At 42.4% G+C, this 17373-nt stretch overlaps 1 protein-coding gene across 1 annotated transcript in view; it reads left to right on the plus strand.

Annotated features, from left to right (window-relative positions):
* The window catches only part of NFAT5 (nuclear factor of activated T cells 5), a 54325-nt gene that overhangs the window by 12310 nt on the left and 24642 nt on the right, over nucleotides 1-17373 (plus strand). The window contains exons 2-3 of the mRNA XM_066557709.1: nucleotides 5103-5228; nucleotides 15954-16512. Coding sequence (XP_066413806.1) covers nucleotides 5103-5228; nucleotides 15954-16512 — 685 coding nt within the window. The remainder of the gene's footprint in view (nucleotides 1-5102; nucleotides 5229-15953; nucleotides 16513-17373) is intronic.

Consider the following 17373-nt stretch of genomic DNA (forward strand, 5'->3'; position numbering starts at 1 on the left):
ACTGTCATGTGCTGCAGCAAGGAAATGGCTTTGGAAGGAGCAGCCAAATCTGTGCGGGTATTAAACCATGTTGAGGAGAGGAGTATCAGTGGGGATCAAATGGGCGGCCATTCAGTGCAGGGAGCTTATTAAAGGCAGGGATTAACTTGGCTGCTGTTCATGAGGTCATGGAAGTGGTAAGGGATTTCCAGGATGTACCTTTCCTTAAAGGCAAAAAATGTCAGCAGCAGGTGGAAAATGCCCCATCTGTGCTGCTAGTGCCCATAATTCAGGCGGTTCTCATCTTCTCCCATGTATTGATCTTGCGCTCCACATGATTTCTGTGGAGCAGGAAACCTGTCAGTACCTGTTAGTCCTGGGATTGAAGGGATGCTGCTGCAGGAGCCCCTGGCATTACAGGGGGTGAAGTCCCAGGAGCAGATCTCAGTGGTGGGACAGACAGTGGTGGGACAGATCTCCTCTCTGGGGGAGAGCTGGATTCCAGCAGCCTCCGCAAGGCTGGGGCTGGGAACAGCCTGGAGAAGTGCTGCTGGAGCTGGAGCTGCAGCCAGGGCCCTCTGCATTAGTGATGGCCTCACTTGCCTGAGGCACAGCAAACTTCTCTGTCAGGTTTGTGACTTGGCTTCCAGCTGTGGCAGGTCCAGGTACCATGGCTTAGCTTTTGATATGGAGTAGCAAAGCTTAGGGGTATCTTTTCTGTATGTAAAGAAAATTCCATGATGTTTAAAGTGTTTGGGGGTCCTGGCAAAGTGAGGATGTCTGCATTCCTCGTGAATGAGCTGCTGTTGTTTTAAACATTGGAACTGGGTATTCTCTGCTCTTTTCCTTGCCTCTATGCTCCCAGCATCACTGGGTGCTGAGTTACAGGTAGCAGCAATTTGGTCAACCAACCAGAAGGATCTCAATTCAATCTGTGTCGCAGGAGTTTGAGGACAGAGAGGTTCTGTAACACCCTGAGCCAGTACTAGCACAGCACAAGATAACAGAGCACTAAGTTCTAGAAATCACAGTTTTTATTCTGTGCAGCTGAAGTGTCTGTGTAGGTGCAGCCAGAGAGTCATGGAGGATTCATGGCCCAGAAGAAGAAGGGAATACCTACTCTTGGGAAAAGCAGAGCTTTTATGGGCCATGTCCAAGCTCCTCAGGGAATCTTGGAGTTGTCTCAGCATTCCCACACAGGAAGCAGGCGTGTTATGTTCTCTTTGCCCCTGTAAGCTTAATTGCTCTGTTCCTAAGAATAAAGTGTAAATGGTTAGGTTGCGTGCAGAAATCCAAAATCATTCCTAGGAAAGGACAACTGTGTGTGTGCACTGAGGGGAAATCAGTAAAACAGGAGGTCAAGGACCTTGTAGAATTTGGTTTGCCATCACAATCCACCAGCCCTTTGCACTCCTGCCGCAGCATCACCACATCAGTTTCTCATGCTGGTTTTTGTACCTTCTCAGCATTATTTTTCCTGAATCTTTCCAAGGCCTCTCCTCTCCCCTTCGAAGACAGAGATCCTGTCAGCAGCTGCTGGGGCTGATCCAGGTCCGTGTTGACCCAGGGATGTATTTTGTGTGGACTGGTGGTCATGTGTCCAGCCCTGCCACAGACACCTTTTGTGCAGTTGTTTTAACTTGAAATGACCCAATTCCAGAGAATCCTGGAATGCTTTGGGTTGAAAGGGACCTTAAAGCCCATCCAGTGCCACCCTGCCATGGCAGGGACACCTTCCACTGTCCCAGGCTGCTCCAAACCCCAATGTCCAGCCTGGCCTTGGGCACTGCCAGGGATCCAGGGGCAGCCCCAGCTGCTCTGGGCACCTGTGCCAGGGCCTGCCCACCCTCCCAGTGAAAACCTCCCTCCTAAAATTTTTGATTATTTTTTATTGTTATATAAATTCAGAATGTTGTGTGCAGGTTCAAGTAGTGCACAATAAAATCTTCTCTTTCCCGATTCCAAGTGCTGTGTTGTTGGATCCTGATCCCATGTTTGCTGTGGTTCTGGTCCATATTAACCATGTGAAATAGAATTTTCTGGACTCTCAGTACAACTGGCAGGAAGATCAAAGTTCCAAGCAGCTGATCTCAGATGAGAGATTATAAAGGCAGGATAATCGGATAAAGGGCAGTTGAAGAAATTTGACACTTAAAATACTTTTTCTAAATCTGCCTGTCCCTGTGTGTCCTTGGTCTTGGGAGGAGAATTTGTGAAGCTGGGCTTGTCTAGGCGAGATATTTTGAGGCAAGATAAGAGATTTGGAAGTTTACTGTAGATAATGTCTAATAACTGATTAACAGGTGAGGATTTGTGTTGGGAAATGAGTGTGTGGGACTTCTGGCTGTTCACTAGTGTTTGGTTATCTGGTTTGCGTGTTATCTTGTTTATATGTCATAATAACACCAATCCTGAAACACATGTTCCTTGCTTCCTGTAGGGAGAGAGAGAAAATGTGTTTAAATGTTGGGTATAAATGGAGCTACTTCCAGGAAAAAAACCCTAGAAACTTGGGATCAACCAGTGTATTCATTAAAGGAATTGGAATCAGCAATAAATTAAAGGACGCTTAGTGCTGTCAGACAGCTTAAACTTCCTCACTGATTCAGTGCTGGCTGCTGGGAGCAGGAATTCTGTCTACACTTTTTTTCTCGCTAATTATGTAGAAACACGTAATGATGCTGAAATGCTATTTTTGCCTCCAAATGTAATACTGCATTTCTGCAGCAGCCTTTCCCTTTAGTGGGTGTTTTCTGCATGAATCAACGTAAAATTCTAGCAGGAAATGTAATGTTCTCAGTATTGGTGAGTGCACACAGGTGTAGGACGTGGTGATGGAGAGGGGCTGAGCAGTAGCTTCAGCTCTTAGGACAGTGTGAGGCTTGGGGGGAGCTGTATCCTCTGGGGAGGAATTAGTTTCCTTGCAGCAACTCTCATGTTTCTGGAATTTGTCAGTTTTTGCTTTAATGCTATTTATAGTTCAGCATATATAAACATTGGCCTGTGTTTAGGTGAAAACACAAAGTTTCATTTGAAGTCTGATGTGTGTGGAGTAGGTTTGTGGCAGCAAGGGTTCTTAAAGGTACCCAGGCACTTGGGGTTCCTCTGGAAAGTGCTGAACTGCAGTTCAGTAATGGTGTGTTTTAGACTGTGAAGCTGCATCTGATGCAAGAAAAGCCAGGAGAGTTGTTTTTCTTCTGAAAGCTTGGATTTGACCATCACCTTGTGCCGTGAGTTCATAGATTCACAGGATGGTTTGGAAGGGATTGGAAGGTAACACTTGTTCTCACTTTTGCTCCTGTTGTACTACAAGGAGCAGCTGCATTTGCTTTTCCTCAGAGATGAGTGAGCAGTTTGTACAAGCCCTTGTAGATGAGCACCAGCCTTTACTCCAGCTGGCACTGGCACTTCTACCTGCAGCAGGACAGGAGAGTCACAGGCAGATGTTCAGGGCTGCTGCTGCTCAAAATGTTGAGTGAGGGGCTCCAAAATGAGGGATTGCAGCAGTGTGTGTCTGCAGGTAAATACAGAGACTTTATATTTCATGTGTAAGTTGAATATATACACACACTTCCATTCCTTTCTCCTCAAGAAATCCTCTGAGAGGAGTGAATTGTCATCATCATCTGTCATGACTCATAATATATTCAGAGTTGACTACAAAAACTCCTTTCCAAACCCCAAGTTCTTGGGTAATTGAGAGCTTGTCTCTTTGGGCTGATTTTTGGGGATTTTTTTGTTTAAGAAATTTATTTTTGATTCTCCAATGTGGCGAAGGTTCTGTGAAGCCTTTTGCTTTAGAGTTATGCTTACATCCAAGACTCCCACAGGATAATTTTTTCTCAGGGAGCACATGATTTTTGCAGTAATCCACAAGCAGCACAATTCTAATCTTTGTGAGTAATTCCAACAATATGATAAAGAGGGAGAGAAGGAAAAGCCAGCATTAGAACTGAAGCACATTCCCAAAGATCACAAGACCATTAAGAGCAAATCTTTAATTTCATGCTTCATTGATAAAGACCAAGTTACTTGAAATATGGTCTAAAATGTGACACCCAGCCTCTCTCCTGAAACCCCTGGTGAGCACACCTAAGGCTGCAGGTGTACAGGAGGCTGGAGTTAACTTGAGAGCTGGAAATAGGTGAGGATGGAGCAAACTCTTAGAGGGAACCTTAGGAGGTCTCCTGGGTGACACACAAGGAGGAAGAGAGATCAAACCCACGGGATTAATGCAGCACAGGGAGGACATGGAGCTGTTGGAGCAAGCCCAGAGGAGGGCGTTGATCCCAGGGCTGGAGCCCCTTGGCTCTGGAGCCAGGCTGGGACAGCTGGGGATGGATGTTCCCCTGGAGAAGAGAAGGCTCCAGGGGAGATCTTAGAGCCACTTCTGGCACCTAAAGGGGCTCCAGGAGTGTTGGAGAGGGACTGGGACAAGGCGTGGAGGGACAGGACACAGGGAATGGCTCCCACTGCCACAGGGCAGGGTTAGGTGGGATATTGGGAAGGAATCCTTCCCTGGCAGGGTGAGCAGGCCCTGGCACAGGTGCCCAGAGCAGCTGGAGCTGCCCCTGGATCCCTGGCAGTGCCCAAGGCCAGGCTGGACAGGGCTGGGAGCAGCCTGGGACAGCAGAAGGGGTCCCTGCCATGGCAGGGGTGGCACTGGATGGGCTTTAAGGTCCCTTGCCCCCCAAATCCAGTCTGTGATTCTAAGACTCCATAGGATGTTGTTAGGGTGATGGTGCCAAATTAGGCTTTTTTCCCTTAGGAAGTCAGTTGCACAGTTGGAATTCTGGAAACAGGTTTGTCTCAGATTCTCACGTGATGTGCTGCCCTCAGCCCCTCGTTCTGGATGAGAACAGTTTCTCTGGAAGTTCATGAATTATTTCTTTGTTTGAACAAGTTTGTGTCCTTTGTTTCAGTCTTCAGAATGTGCATCTTAATGTTTGTTTGTTTTCTGAAATAACTTTCTTCCATGCTGTTATTTCCAAGCACTTACTGTGACTTTGCCCAAAGGTTCTGAAAGAGTTGGGTTATAGTTCATATCTTTTAGGCAAGAACATTATTTCTTTTCTTGTGTAGGACACGGGTGACATTTTGATCAAGTTCTCTTTGTTCCACAGAATCTGTCTATGACCTTCTCCCAAAGGAGCTGCAGTTACCACCTTCCAGAGAAACATCCATAGCATCCATGAGCCAAACAAGCGGTGGTGAGGCCGGTTCGCCGCCTCCAGCTGTAGTTGCTGCTGGTAAGGACTCTCCTTTATTCTGGTGTTTTCTCAAGGTTTGTGACGTTCTGGCCAACATGAACAGTGCTGGCAAAGTTCTGAGTGTAAAAAAGAGCTTGTGGAGAAGTAGCAGAGTTCATTCTAGGAGAATGTAGGTGGTGTAGTTCAGCTGGGCCATCAAAAGCGTCAGGTATTTTATGTTGAGGTTGCTGTGTTTCATACAGGCATCTCCATGAGCAATAAATCAGCTGTTCCTCTATTCTGCTATGCCACACAGGCAATTAACTCCTAGAATGCACTCTGTCTTCCAAGGGAATAAATCCCTGTTTGGAACTAAGGCGGAATACTGACTGACAAAGCCAGTGGATTCTAGTTAGGATAAAAATGGAATGGGAGATGACATTTTGGGCCATGAAGCTTTTACCAAAATGTGAGGAAGAAGAAAAGGTCATGTTTTCCATTGGGCCCTGAGGAAGTGTAGTATTTAAACTCCTTTCACGCACATCTCTAGTGTGGTGTGGTAAAAGATCCTCAAATACATGAGGTTATAATGTAGCTGTCATCAGCTGGTAGTCTAAATGACCAGTGTAGTTATTTTTCTAATTGACAACATATAAAAAAGAGGCATGACCTTTTAATCTGCATCAATTTCTTATTCCCAGCCATGTTCTAGACTTTAAAGACTCTCACTGATCTTCATTAAACAGAAAAAAAGTGAGGATCTAGGGGCAAAGCTTTGATTTGGGAGATCAGCCTCAGTGCTGGCTTTCATCTGGGATTCTTGTCAGTAACTTGTATATATTAGTACACATCTGTGCAATGGGAAATAAAGATAATTTTGCCCATTAGAGATGTGTCTCCCTCAGTGGATAAGGGTTTTTTTCATAATTTGATCCCTGTATTTTTTTTACAAGGTCATGTTCCAGTTTCCTAATTGGCATTAAATTTTTGCTTGAGAAAAAAATGGCTATAGGGTGAGAATTCAGATAGCTGCATTATTCCTGTTTCTCCCTCTCCAAGTTCATATGCATTAAATGTTTGTGTGAGAACGTTTCCCAGATTTGCATGGTCCTGGCATCCTGATCAGAACCTGAAGTGGTTGTAGGTTTGTCAGAGAAACTTTACAGCACTGCTCACCATTCATGTTTTGCCAGACCTCTCCTGAGAACCTGTGGATTTAACTGTGCACAGTGGAACTTGGTCTTTGAAAGAATTTGATGCTTTTATTATATCAAAAGGATTTGATGTTTTTATATCACTTACTAAAAAAATAATTTGAGCATCTGTTTCTAAAGTCAAGGTGCTTAATGATGGGTTTGGTTCATAGACAGCAGCAACCAAATCTTGTAGAAACTTGTATCCTCAAAACAACTGAACAAAACCAGCCCACAAACCCTGTTACACTCTAAATCCACAGACAGGCCTGAACTGCTAATTAATTCTGTACCTAACAGAAAAGACTTAAACTTGAATGGAACTAAAAGTCTGTTGCCTCCAGGTATTTGGCATCTGCCAACAGCCAGTCCAGATCCTTTAAAAAACCTGAGATGCATTCATTAGGTGTGTTCGGGTTAAACTGCAGCACGAGTTTCTGGAATGAAAAACTTTGAAAAATAAATATTGAGGCTTCTTGTTAAAATTGAAAGAACACCTGATCATTCACATATCAACACTGTTCAATGTCAGAGACCACAGAGGTCACAAAGACTGAGCTGATACCAAGTTGAGGGCTAGGATTGTTCAGTGTGGAGAAGAGAAGGGTCCAGGGTGACCTTAGAGCTCTTCCAGTGCCCAAAGGGGCTCCAGGAGAGGGACTTGGGACAAGGACCTGGAGTGAGAGTTGTTAAAAATTCTGTTTAAACTGTCCCACCCAACCAGACAAAACCCCAAAAGAGGAGCAGAGACCTGTGTTGTTTCCATTGCTGGTTTGGACGTGGCACATCCTGTGTTCTTTCTGTAGCTGTGCCCGCTTGGTAGAGAAAAGGGTGGTTTCCTATTTTCTGTAATTGTTGTGGGATTTCTGCAGCATCTTTGAGAATTCCACCACACTTTCAGTCTGTTACCCTGCCTTGAGTATTAACGAGAGGTCTGGCTGGGGTTTCTTTACAGGAAAATTATCCTGGGCTTTGTGCAAACCAGGTGCTTATACAGGGAACCACACATGCATTTTATACTTACATTTCAAAAGATTAATATTGACTATCATTTGCATACATCAAATATTTAATAGCAGGCTGTAGGCAGATTTTTGGGGAGCTGATGCTGTACAGGAGCAGGGTAAGGAGGAAGGACTGGCAACCTCTTGTTCTGTATGTGAAATTTTTCCCTTTTTTTGTGTCAGTCTTTCTATTTTTTTTTTTTTTGGTCTGGTCTTGCCTTAAAACCTCCTTTTTTAGGAATGAGGGGGAAATGATAGTTCAGTCTGCATAAGGCTGTATGTAATCGCATTTACTCTTGTTTTTAAAAGGAAGGGCTAATTTGAACATTTGGCCACACCATGTAGAATTCCCCTACAGATCTGATTACTCTGGATAATGAGAGGATTCTGTGACAGGGATTGATCCAAAGCGTTCAGAGCTTTTCCCTACTCTAGTAGTTCACGCAGCTTGTTCTCTGCTTCCTGAAATGCAAAGTAAGGCAATATTTGTCTGAAATTCAGCTTACTCAAGGTTTTTTTGTCACCTTGCTGTGGGGTTTTGTCCCATATAAATTATATTGTAGGTTGGAAATACTGCTGCAGTTAACTCCTGGTTTTTTTGGAGGAGCAGGATAGGCTGGTTTTAGCAGTGATGACCTCACAGTGACAGACTTCTAGTTCTTCTTCCATTTGGAAATTTATTTTATGACTTACAGAACAGTTGTAAGAGTATGAAAATGGAATGTTGCTGATTGGATTTTCATTAATTTGTTAATAAATGTGTATCTCCTATTCATTAATCCAGACATAAGAGGCATTACCCACTGAATACCAGACAAGTGTGATTTCATAGAACTCTGGGATTTTGAGCTGCTATCTCAAGCTTCTAATTCTGTACTTCTTCTGGGAAACAGAAGGGAGGGAACAGATCTGTTTTTACCCTTGGAAACCATTCTCTGTGCTTGCTACTTGAATTCCAGTGGCTTTGTTCAGGAGACAGGAAAAGGAGGATTTTGCCTGGTGCAGCACCATAAACACATTAAATATGAATCATCTTCAGACTCTGGAAATGCATGAGGGTGTCATGCTGAGAAATGTCATTGTGTGCTCTGCCTGGTGAAATAAATGAGCCTGAAGCTTTCCCAGTGCTCCTGCCAGTGTTTGAGCTCCACTTGCTCCACTCGAGTCTCTCCTCAGTTGGTTCTAAAAGCCTGAACAATTTTTTGGTGTTGATGAAGGCACCTTGAGCCTTAAAATGCTTAAAATTCACTCTGCCAATTTAAGTCCTTCCTCAAAGGAGTCTTTCCAGCTTGTAGGTAGCACATGGTTCTTGTCTTTGGGGGATGATCTGGGGTATTTTCAGCCATATTCTATAAATGAGTGTTGCTTTTTCATCTTTTATCTCCAGTGCCAGGAATGCTCGACCCTTCTGAACCCCAGTGAACTGTTACAGAAACTCACTTCCCTTCTCACCATCCCTTGTTCTTCCTGCAGCAGAACTTGGAATGAGATGCTTCATCTTGTTGATGATCTCTCAAGCTGCTTTCCATTTCCCACAGAGGCAAATATATATATATATATATATATATATATTTCCATATTTTTGCATTGCTGTCCGGTTTCCAGTTCTTAGTCTCCAGTGAATTCTCCAGAGTGGTGTTCTTGCAGCAGCAGAAGGGGAACAGGTTTTGTGCTACTGAAATGTATTTACTGATCTCTTCTTTTGCATTCTCCATACTGGGATACAGTAAATCTGTGATGTAGTGAAGTCTTCTGGCTCCCAAGCACCTGTGATTACATCCTAGGAAAATAGTAGGTAAATGATGAGACTTTATCTTTTTGTGATCAATTTTATGTTTTTTTAAATATTTATTTATAATTAAAGGGATAATCTACTTGCCCAAACAGATGTAATCAGCTTTTTTTGATTGGAGTTGTAACTGAAGTGTTGCCCTAAGCATCTTTGGTTATTTTAATTATCAAAATACAGTCTTTGATTTGGAATTGCTGCTTTAGAGGCATGGATAAAGATACCTGCACTGCCTGTAGGGTAGATATTGGGTGCTAAGGGGTCATGTTTTCTGCTGCCAAAATAAAGCTTTTTCATCCTTCTCCAGTGGAAGATTCTGATGAAGCCTCAAAATGGAGATGGGTTTGTTTTGGTTTGGTTTTCCCTGAGTGGCTTCTCAGGCCTCTTCATTTGTATTTTTACAGAAAATATTTTGTTCAGTTATCATCCTTCCTGGTGTCATTAGTCAGTTTTTCCTGTTGATACAGAAATAATTACCAGACATTTCAAAGGGGATCTCAGTGCTGTCCCCAGTTCTCTTATCCTGGGCTTACGATTGTAAACAAATGAGCAGAAAAAAAGATTCTTCTTTGTAGTTGGTCCCCGATGCCTGTAAAAGCTTCCATTTCTTTGTAGGCTTTTCCCTTCCTCTTCCCAGCACCCTCGCAGCTGGAAGTGCCTTCCTGTCATTTCCAGGAGGATCTTGCAGGGATTTCTGTCTGCAGCCTGCTCTCTGCAGTCACCAGGCAGATCCTTCTTCCTTACACAGAGAGCTTCAGGCAGACCCTAAGGCTCGTTCAGAGCTCACCCTCCTGCTGCTGTACTTGGCTTCAAGTGTTCCTGCTGGAAACATGGCCCAAAGGAGCCGTGCTGGAGCCCAGCCTAGACAGGCCAGGCTGTGATGGGGGTCAGCTCAGCTTGGTTCCTTCATCATCCCAGAGGGTCTTCTGGCGAGGCAACATTGCTGGGAAATGCCAGAGATAAAGATTTTTCTTACTGTTTCCATTTTATTGAAACATTTTAGGTGTGTTCTCTCTAAATCGAGTTGGAATATTCCAGTTGTACGGAGTCAGGTGTGTGCTGAGGGTCTTCCTGCTCCATGAGCTTCCACATTCGTATTGGTGTTCATGTCTAGTTCATATCTTTTTCCTAAATCGTATGCTTTCAGTCTTTATGAATTTCACATCTAGTTCCCATCTTTTTTCTAAATTTATTTTCAATCTTCATGGATTTCATGCAGTTATTACACCCAATTTTCTAGAACTGCTCAATCAAACAAACAGTTTCATCATTCTGTGAGGTTTTCTTTTTACAGTAATTTCTTGCATTAAATGGCTGCTGTTATTAGATCAGAAAGACTTGAGAACTACTTTGTGGGAGGAGAATTCCCTGTTCCCTAAGGAATAATGGAAAACCAAGGCCATGAGTGGTGAGAACAATCCTATTGTGCCACTGCTTGGGCACCTTCTTCTGTAGCAGCATCGTGAAGGCCAAGAGCAGTTCGTGACTTGTTAGGAAAAACCCACCCCTGTGTCTAAAAGATAAAATTGTCTGTTTCTTGAATTGAGGTGTTCTTGGCCAAGTCCACTGATCCTGACAGCTCCTGCAGGGAGCTGGGGAGGTGCTGAGGGGTGGCAGGCAGGGCTTGGAGAGAGCAGCTGCGGGTCCCAGAGTTCTGCTTGCTTGGAATCAGCCCTCACACTGAGTGGGAAGGATCTGAGATCCATGGAATTGGTGTGTGTGAGCCACTAACAAAAGTCCTCCTTAGATACCTAAACTTGAGTGTTAATTGAATAATGGGAGTCATAACAAAACCATTGATTGATGTATTTACCCAAAGTATAATAATACACTGCTTGGGTCAGCATGGGAATGTAAAGGGGAATTTACACTGTTGGGCTTAATGTAAATTAAATTAACCTACCTATCTTGAATCTGAGTGTGTTTAATAACTGGTGAATTGGATTGCTTTATGATATTTGCTGGGATGCTAGTTTTTTTCTCTATTAATACACTTAACTTGCATTCTAGCTTCGCCATTCAGAGACAGGCATCGAGTGGTGGGTTGTGTGACAGTGTCTGTCAATAGTGAAGACAAATAGTGCCAGAGACACTTAACCCATCCAATCTCACCCAGGGTATAGGTCGGTCTTGTTTTCAGACTTCTTCATAAGTCTCTTTTCTTTCTTTCCTTTTTTTTTTTTTAATTTTTTTAAATTTTTTTTTTGTTTATTTCTGAATAGTGGATTGATACTGATTTGAAACTAAACTTTTTGGAAAAGTTTTTGACATGACATCAGTAATACAAGAAGAAGAAAAGTAGAACCCCAAGTTTGGCATGTGAGGTGTTGAAAGCAGGTTTGCAGCCACTTTGTAAGTTCTGGGTTTTACCTTTGAAACCTTTGACAACACAAAGGTTGATGGTGGAAATTCTGCAGTTTCCTTCTGGGTCTGTCCTGAAATTGTTCTTCTGTGTCCAGGGGTTCAAATAAACCAATTGACACTTACCAAGGACATTACATGTTAGATAAATAAACACATTTAATCAAAGTTATACTTCACATGTTAAGCTTATGCATCACTTAATCCTCACCCTGTGGGTGAGTTTTCATTTTTGACACTTGTTTTGTGAAGAGAACATAGAGGATACCCTGGAATGCAGGGGAAGTTCAGAAAAAAAAATTAATTCTTTAATGGCTTTTTGCTTGTCCTGGCTGTCCATGCACAGGTGACTGGAAAACTTGTGAAACCAAAAATATCTTCAGTTTATTTGTCTTTATAATCTTAAGATTTCCAGTCTGGGAAATGACTTGCTTTTGCAATTAAAAAGCAAAGTCATCAGGACACTGTTTCTGTTTGAGGACTTGGTAATCCTTATTGTATTTAATTAAGGGTATTTGAAAAGAGTGAACAAGGATTTCAGGATTGGCTCCACAGAGGTGTTACCTAAAAAGACTCCCTTAATGCCAAGTAGTGATTTTTTTTCTCTCTCCTGCCTTTCCAAATCTTTTTTTTTAGAGGCTGAATGCCTTGTATGATTTCACAGGAGAATAGGATATAGAAAATATGTCATTGCCTTGGTTGCTAATGCAGGAGGTAATAAATTTTCTTTGGTTTTTTGGTGCTGAAAAGAAAAAGCCTGCCCTGGTTTGCTCACAGGGCCACTCTTTGCTGTGTGCTCCCTTACTTTTAGTCCTTGTGCTGGACTGATTGGTACAATTCTGCCTCTTTTAGAGGAGAAGAACTTGTAGCACAGGCAACAAAATCTGAATTACTTCTTCCAACTCCCTTTGAGGTTACGGTGATGGCAGTGAAGAGCTTCAGGAGGTTTAGTTTCAACAGTGATCACAGTTGCTGTAATGTGGAATATTCTTTTCTCTTGTTTTTTTATTTAAAAAATGAGAAAAAAACCCCACCTTGTGATGCTGATGCACATTTAATTTCTATTCCTGAGGCTGCACACTTGCCATGATAAGCTCTGTTCAGTGTCACTGCTCTGAAAGCAAGTTTGATTTTGAGACTGTTAAATGAAATATATTCAGTCTTCTATTTCAAAATGTACCTACTCTCTTAAAAATACCTATGTGTATTTGTCATTGCACGCACTGTTAAATTGCAAACCATGAGCCACCTGTGCCCGTGCCCATTAATCTGTGTCTAAAGAAAGTAAAATAAAAGGAGTGCTCAAAGCTGGGGAAGGTGTGTGTATGCTCTCACCTTGTAAAGCAACACAGGCTAAGTTCAAATTACTGAATTACCTATTTTCCAAAATGCAGCATGTTCATCTAAGAAATCTCTTTTGGTGTCAGATACGAATGTCACTGGCTTTGGAATAAAATGATGGACCCAAACGGGAGCCATGTAAAGCGCTGTTTATTCATTGCAGTAACGTGGGGAATTCTTATTTGATTGACCCAGTTTATTTATTAGTTCAAAGGAAAATGAGTTGGCTCAAGGCCTGCATACTCTGAGAAAACACAGATTTCACTGTTTCTTAGTATTTTCATAACTTAAAATGTTACTATTTTTTCTAATTTATGCCTCCAAAAGTTTTTAAATCTGTGTATTTGACTGTTCCAATACAGCCAGTTTATTCAATTTGCTGTAATATTTATCATACTTTATGTATGGATAGTAATGGCATTAATTTGTTCTATAAGGCTAAAGAGAGGTTTTCTTGCCATTACTGTTGAATTTGGGTTTATTCCAAAATCTAATCTCACCATTGCACAGGGCATGTCTGGTAAATGGAGGAGAGCGTAACCAATTTATAATGAACAATGTTTATTTACTTTTTAAAAGTATAAAGCCCACATACACGTATTTATACATATAAGTGCTTTTTAACTTCTAGAAAAAGAAGGGAAGAGAAATTGTTTTGGAGAGCAATAACGATAATATTGCAATAATGATAATATTTCACAATGCTGCACCCTAAAACAGCACTACCATCACCAGCTCTTTTAGCTTTGTGCTGAAAAGCATTTGGTTCAGTGATATATTTATTTTTTTCCCTAGGAAAGTGAGGGAAAGGTGCAGGTTTTGCATTCCTGGCCAGGAGATGCACTGAAGCCCCAGCTGAGCCCAGTGCTTGGTGTCTGCGGCCCCCGCAGAGCTGAGCCTGGAGTGTCCAAGGTTTCCTTACACTCCCAGGATTGGTGGGATTGTGTAAATGTGATACTAATCTGTTGGAGGAGGAGTCCTGCAGTCGAAGCCCTGCTGCCTGTTCCATGTGTGTAAAGATTCCATGGCTGGGTCCCTGTCCCTGCCTCGGGCTCTGCCCTGAACTCATTTCTGCCTTTCCAGCCCCAGCCCTGCAGCTCCTGTGCTCCAGGGGTCCCTGGCCACACTTCTGCTTCTCTGGAGGTATCAATGGTGGATGGAAACCAATCCTCTTTACCAAAACAAACATCCCAAATAGCGACGGGCTGTCTCAACTCAAAGTGGCTGCAAATCAGCTCCTAAATATTGTCACTGAAATGAATTCCTAGATTTGATAGTTCTTGCCAATCCTATAAATGTTTTTGAAAGAAGCATTGAATTAATGCATGATATAGAAAGGAGAAATTTGCCTTTAAATTGGAATGCAAAGTGACTGAATTCTCCAATTTCAGCCACTGTATTTGCCAAAGAACAAGCTGGAAAATGGAACTGGTATCATTCAGCTGCTCCTGGTTCACTGGGAGGCTCAGGGAAGGCAGAGTAGTTTATTGATAAACTGTAATGACCTCTAAATTTGACAGTCTGGAGTGGTGTAAGTTTGCTTTTACATTCATTTAGCACAGGAAAGCTGTAGGAAGCAGTAATGGTTTAAAAACTCTTTATTGTCAGTCATTGATACTCCCAGTAATTCCCAGTATAGGCAAGTTGGTTGAGTTTTACTGTTAATTAAATGTATGTATCATGACTGAACATGCTTCATTCTGTTACTTTTAAATATCTAAAACTGTATAGACTAGCCCAGCAGTCTCTAAATATTTTAATTAGACTTGAGAGACTATTGTAATATTTTGGATTTTTAAAAAATCCCAAGCAGCAAAAAGGAAAACATTGTGTTCCTCTTAGTAACAGAGATTACCTGTATGACAGCAGGAAGTAGCTGAACAAACATATTGTATTATTATGTATATATTTAATGTACAATTTGTTTCCAAAATTAGGTTATTTCAGTGCTTCTGGTTTATCAGGTGTGGGTGGCAGTGCAGAAATAGAGAAAACAGGGTCTCCCCACAGAAAGCTAAAATCTGACTATAAAATTCAGTTATTCCTCAGTGAGCTACAGCTGATTGAAATAAATACAAATATTTGAATGGCCTGCTTCCTCTGGGATATTTAACTTACATATGCCATTGATTTGTCCATTAAAATTCTTCAGTGGTGTTCTCCAGAAATCTTCAGGGGTTTGGTGTAATAATTTTCGTGTTTCTAAACCAAATTGAGCTCTGGGACCTCTGCAGAAGTTGTAGTCACAGTGTTGGAAATCTCCTGTTTAATGTGAATTTTTCAGAGGTCTGTCCCAAGCCGTCTCTGTGGAAGGGACCAATTAAGTCTGAGAGAAATTGGTCCTAGTGACTGAAGAAGTCAAATTACAGAAATTCCCAGTCCTTGGACCAGCGTGTCTCCAACACTGATACTCATCCCTATTTTGAACCTTCAAAATCAACAGCTCGCTCATAGTGACTGATACCAGTTCCATTTTGCCTACCAACTCAGTTGATTTTATATTTTATTTCTCATTTATGATGGAATAATCAGCAGCTCTTTTTCTCATTTATTTTCTCATATTTTTATTCCAGGATTTGCCTCTGAAGCAGGGAGTGTCTGCATTAAAAATGACCTGTAGTTCTCTGCTTCATAGGTTAGAAACTTATTTTAATATTTTGTGGCTAAGCACAGTCCCATCTTTTTCAAAAACAAAAAATTAAAAATTTCCAACAATAAATTGTTTAATTGGCATTGAATGTGGATTATAAGCACTTTGCTTTGGGGCTATTTTAGACGAAATGGCTTCTACACCAATAATTAGTCCAGCTGAGGCAATGAAAGCTCTGTTTACTCGCAGCCATTTGTATGAATTAACGTTAAGTCATTAAAAAAAATTTGATTACAGTGGATCGTGCTAAGACTCATTTGGACATTTCCAAAGCATTGGCCAGGCTGTGTTGCTTTAAGCACTTCCATTCCAAAACTGAACCAAATTCCAAACATTTCTTGGGGGAAAGCAATCGGTTCCTAAATCACCTTGATCTCACTGGGACTGCTATAGCCAGCGCACGCCCCGCCACGGGTCCTGTATTTACTTGTGAATTGTACACCGCAGATGCTTCTTCAGCTCCCTCCTCTTCCTCCATGGGCGGTGCTTGCAGCTCCTTTACCACCTCTTCCAGCCCTACCATTTACTCTACCTCAGTCACCGACAGCAAGGCTATGCAAGTGGAGAGCTGCTCCGCGGCCGTGGGGGTAAGTAGCCGAGGGGTAAGTGAGCAGCAGCTTCCCGGTACCGCAGCCCCGCCGCCGGCGGCCACGCCGAAGCGCCACACTGTCCTCTACATCTCGCCACCTCCCGAGGACTTGCTGGACAACAGCCGGATGTCCTGCCAGGATGAGGGCTGTGGATTGGAGTCAGAGCAGAGCTGCAGTATGTGGATGGAGGATTCACCCTCCAACTTCAGTAACATGAGTACCAGTTCCTACAATGATAACACTGAGGTGCCACGTAAATCGCGCAAGCGCAACCCAAAGCAGAGGCCAGGGATCAAACGCCGAGATTGCGAAGAGTCCAACATGGATATCTTTGATGCCGACAGTGCCAAAGCGCCTCACTATGTCCTTTCTCAGCTCAGCACGGACAGCAAAAGCAACTCAAAAGCAGGAAATGGGTTGGTATCTGCTTTTTTTTTTAATTTTTTTTTTAAAGAAAAAACATTCTATCTCCATATGTAAACCCAAACTAATAAAAGCACCCCCATGCCCTGGCAAATGTTCTGCTTAGGTTCTCACATAAACCCCTCCGTTCTCTGCTGTCCCTGTCATGTCCTAGCCCAGGATAAGTTCTTCCTGCCCCCAGAAATTGTGGCTGCACCTGGATCCCTGGGAATATCCAAGGCCAGGTTGGACAGTAGGGCTTGGAGCAACCTGGGATAGTGGAAGTTGTCCCTGCCCATGGCAGAAGGTGGAACTGGATCTCTTGAAGGTCCCTTTCAACACAAACCACTCCATGATTCTGTGATAAGTTCTCATTAGACTTGTTAATCTTTATTTAGAAGATAAAGCTAAACTCTCCTGCAGCAATTAAATGCAGCATTGATGAGCTCATCTGTTCTTTAAGTGAAATTCCCTAAAGGCCACACAATTCCATTTATAAAATGGCAATGAAAATGTATTTAAAAAGAAAGGCAGAGTGGAGTTGGTGCACCCTGAATGTGTTTTTGCAGGGTTTTATGTGAGGATTTCAGTCTGTACACTTCACCTGCTGCTCTATTTGTCAAATAGAGATAGGGATGGGAGTAGAAGCTAATGGTTAATGTCTCATTAGGATTTCTCATCATTTAAATTATCACTTGCTTTACTTTTTTATGAAATGTTAAGACAATATGGTGAACCAGTTTTTGGTTTTTCCATGTGAATTCACTTCTGTATTTGATTTTTTCAGAAATAAATCTCTAATGCTGTTTCTCTCTGTGCTTCTGGGTCGTGTGCGTGTGTCTGCGTGGGCACGCCTGGGTGGTGGCCCCTCATCT

Source organism: Molothrus aeneus, chromosome 11 (assembly GCF_037042795.1).
Source record: "Molothrus aeneus isolate 106 chromosome 11, BPBGC_Maene_1.0, whole genome shotgun sequence".
NCBI lineage: Eukaryota > Metazoa > Chordata > Aves > Passeriformes > Icteridae > Molothrus > Molothrus aeneus.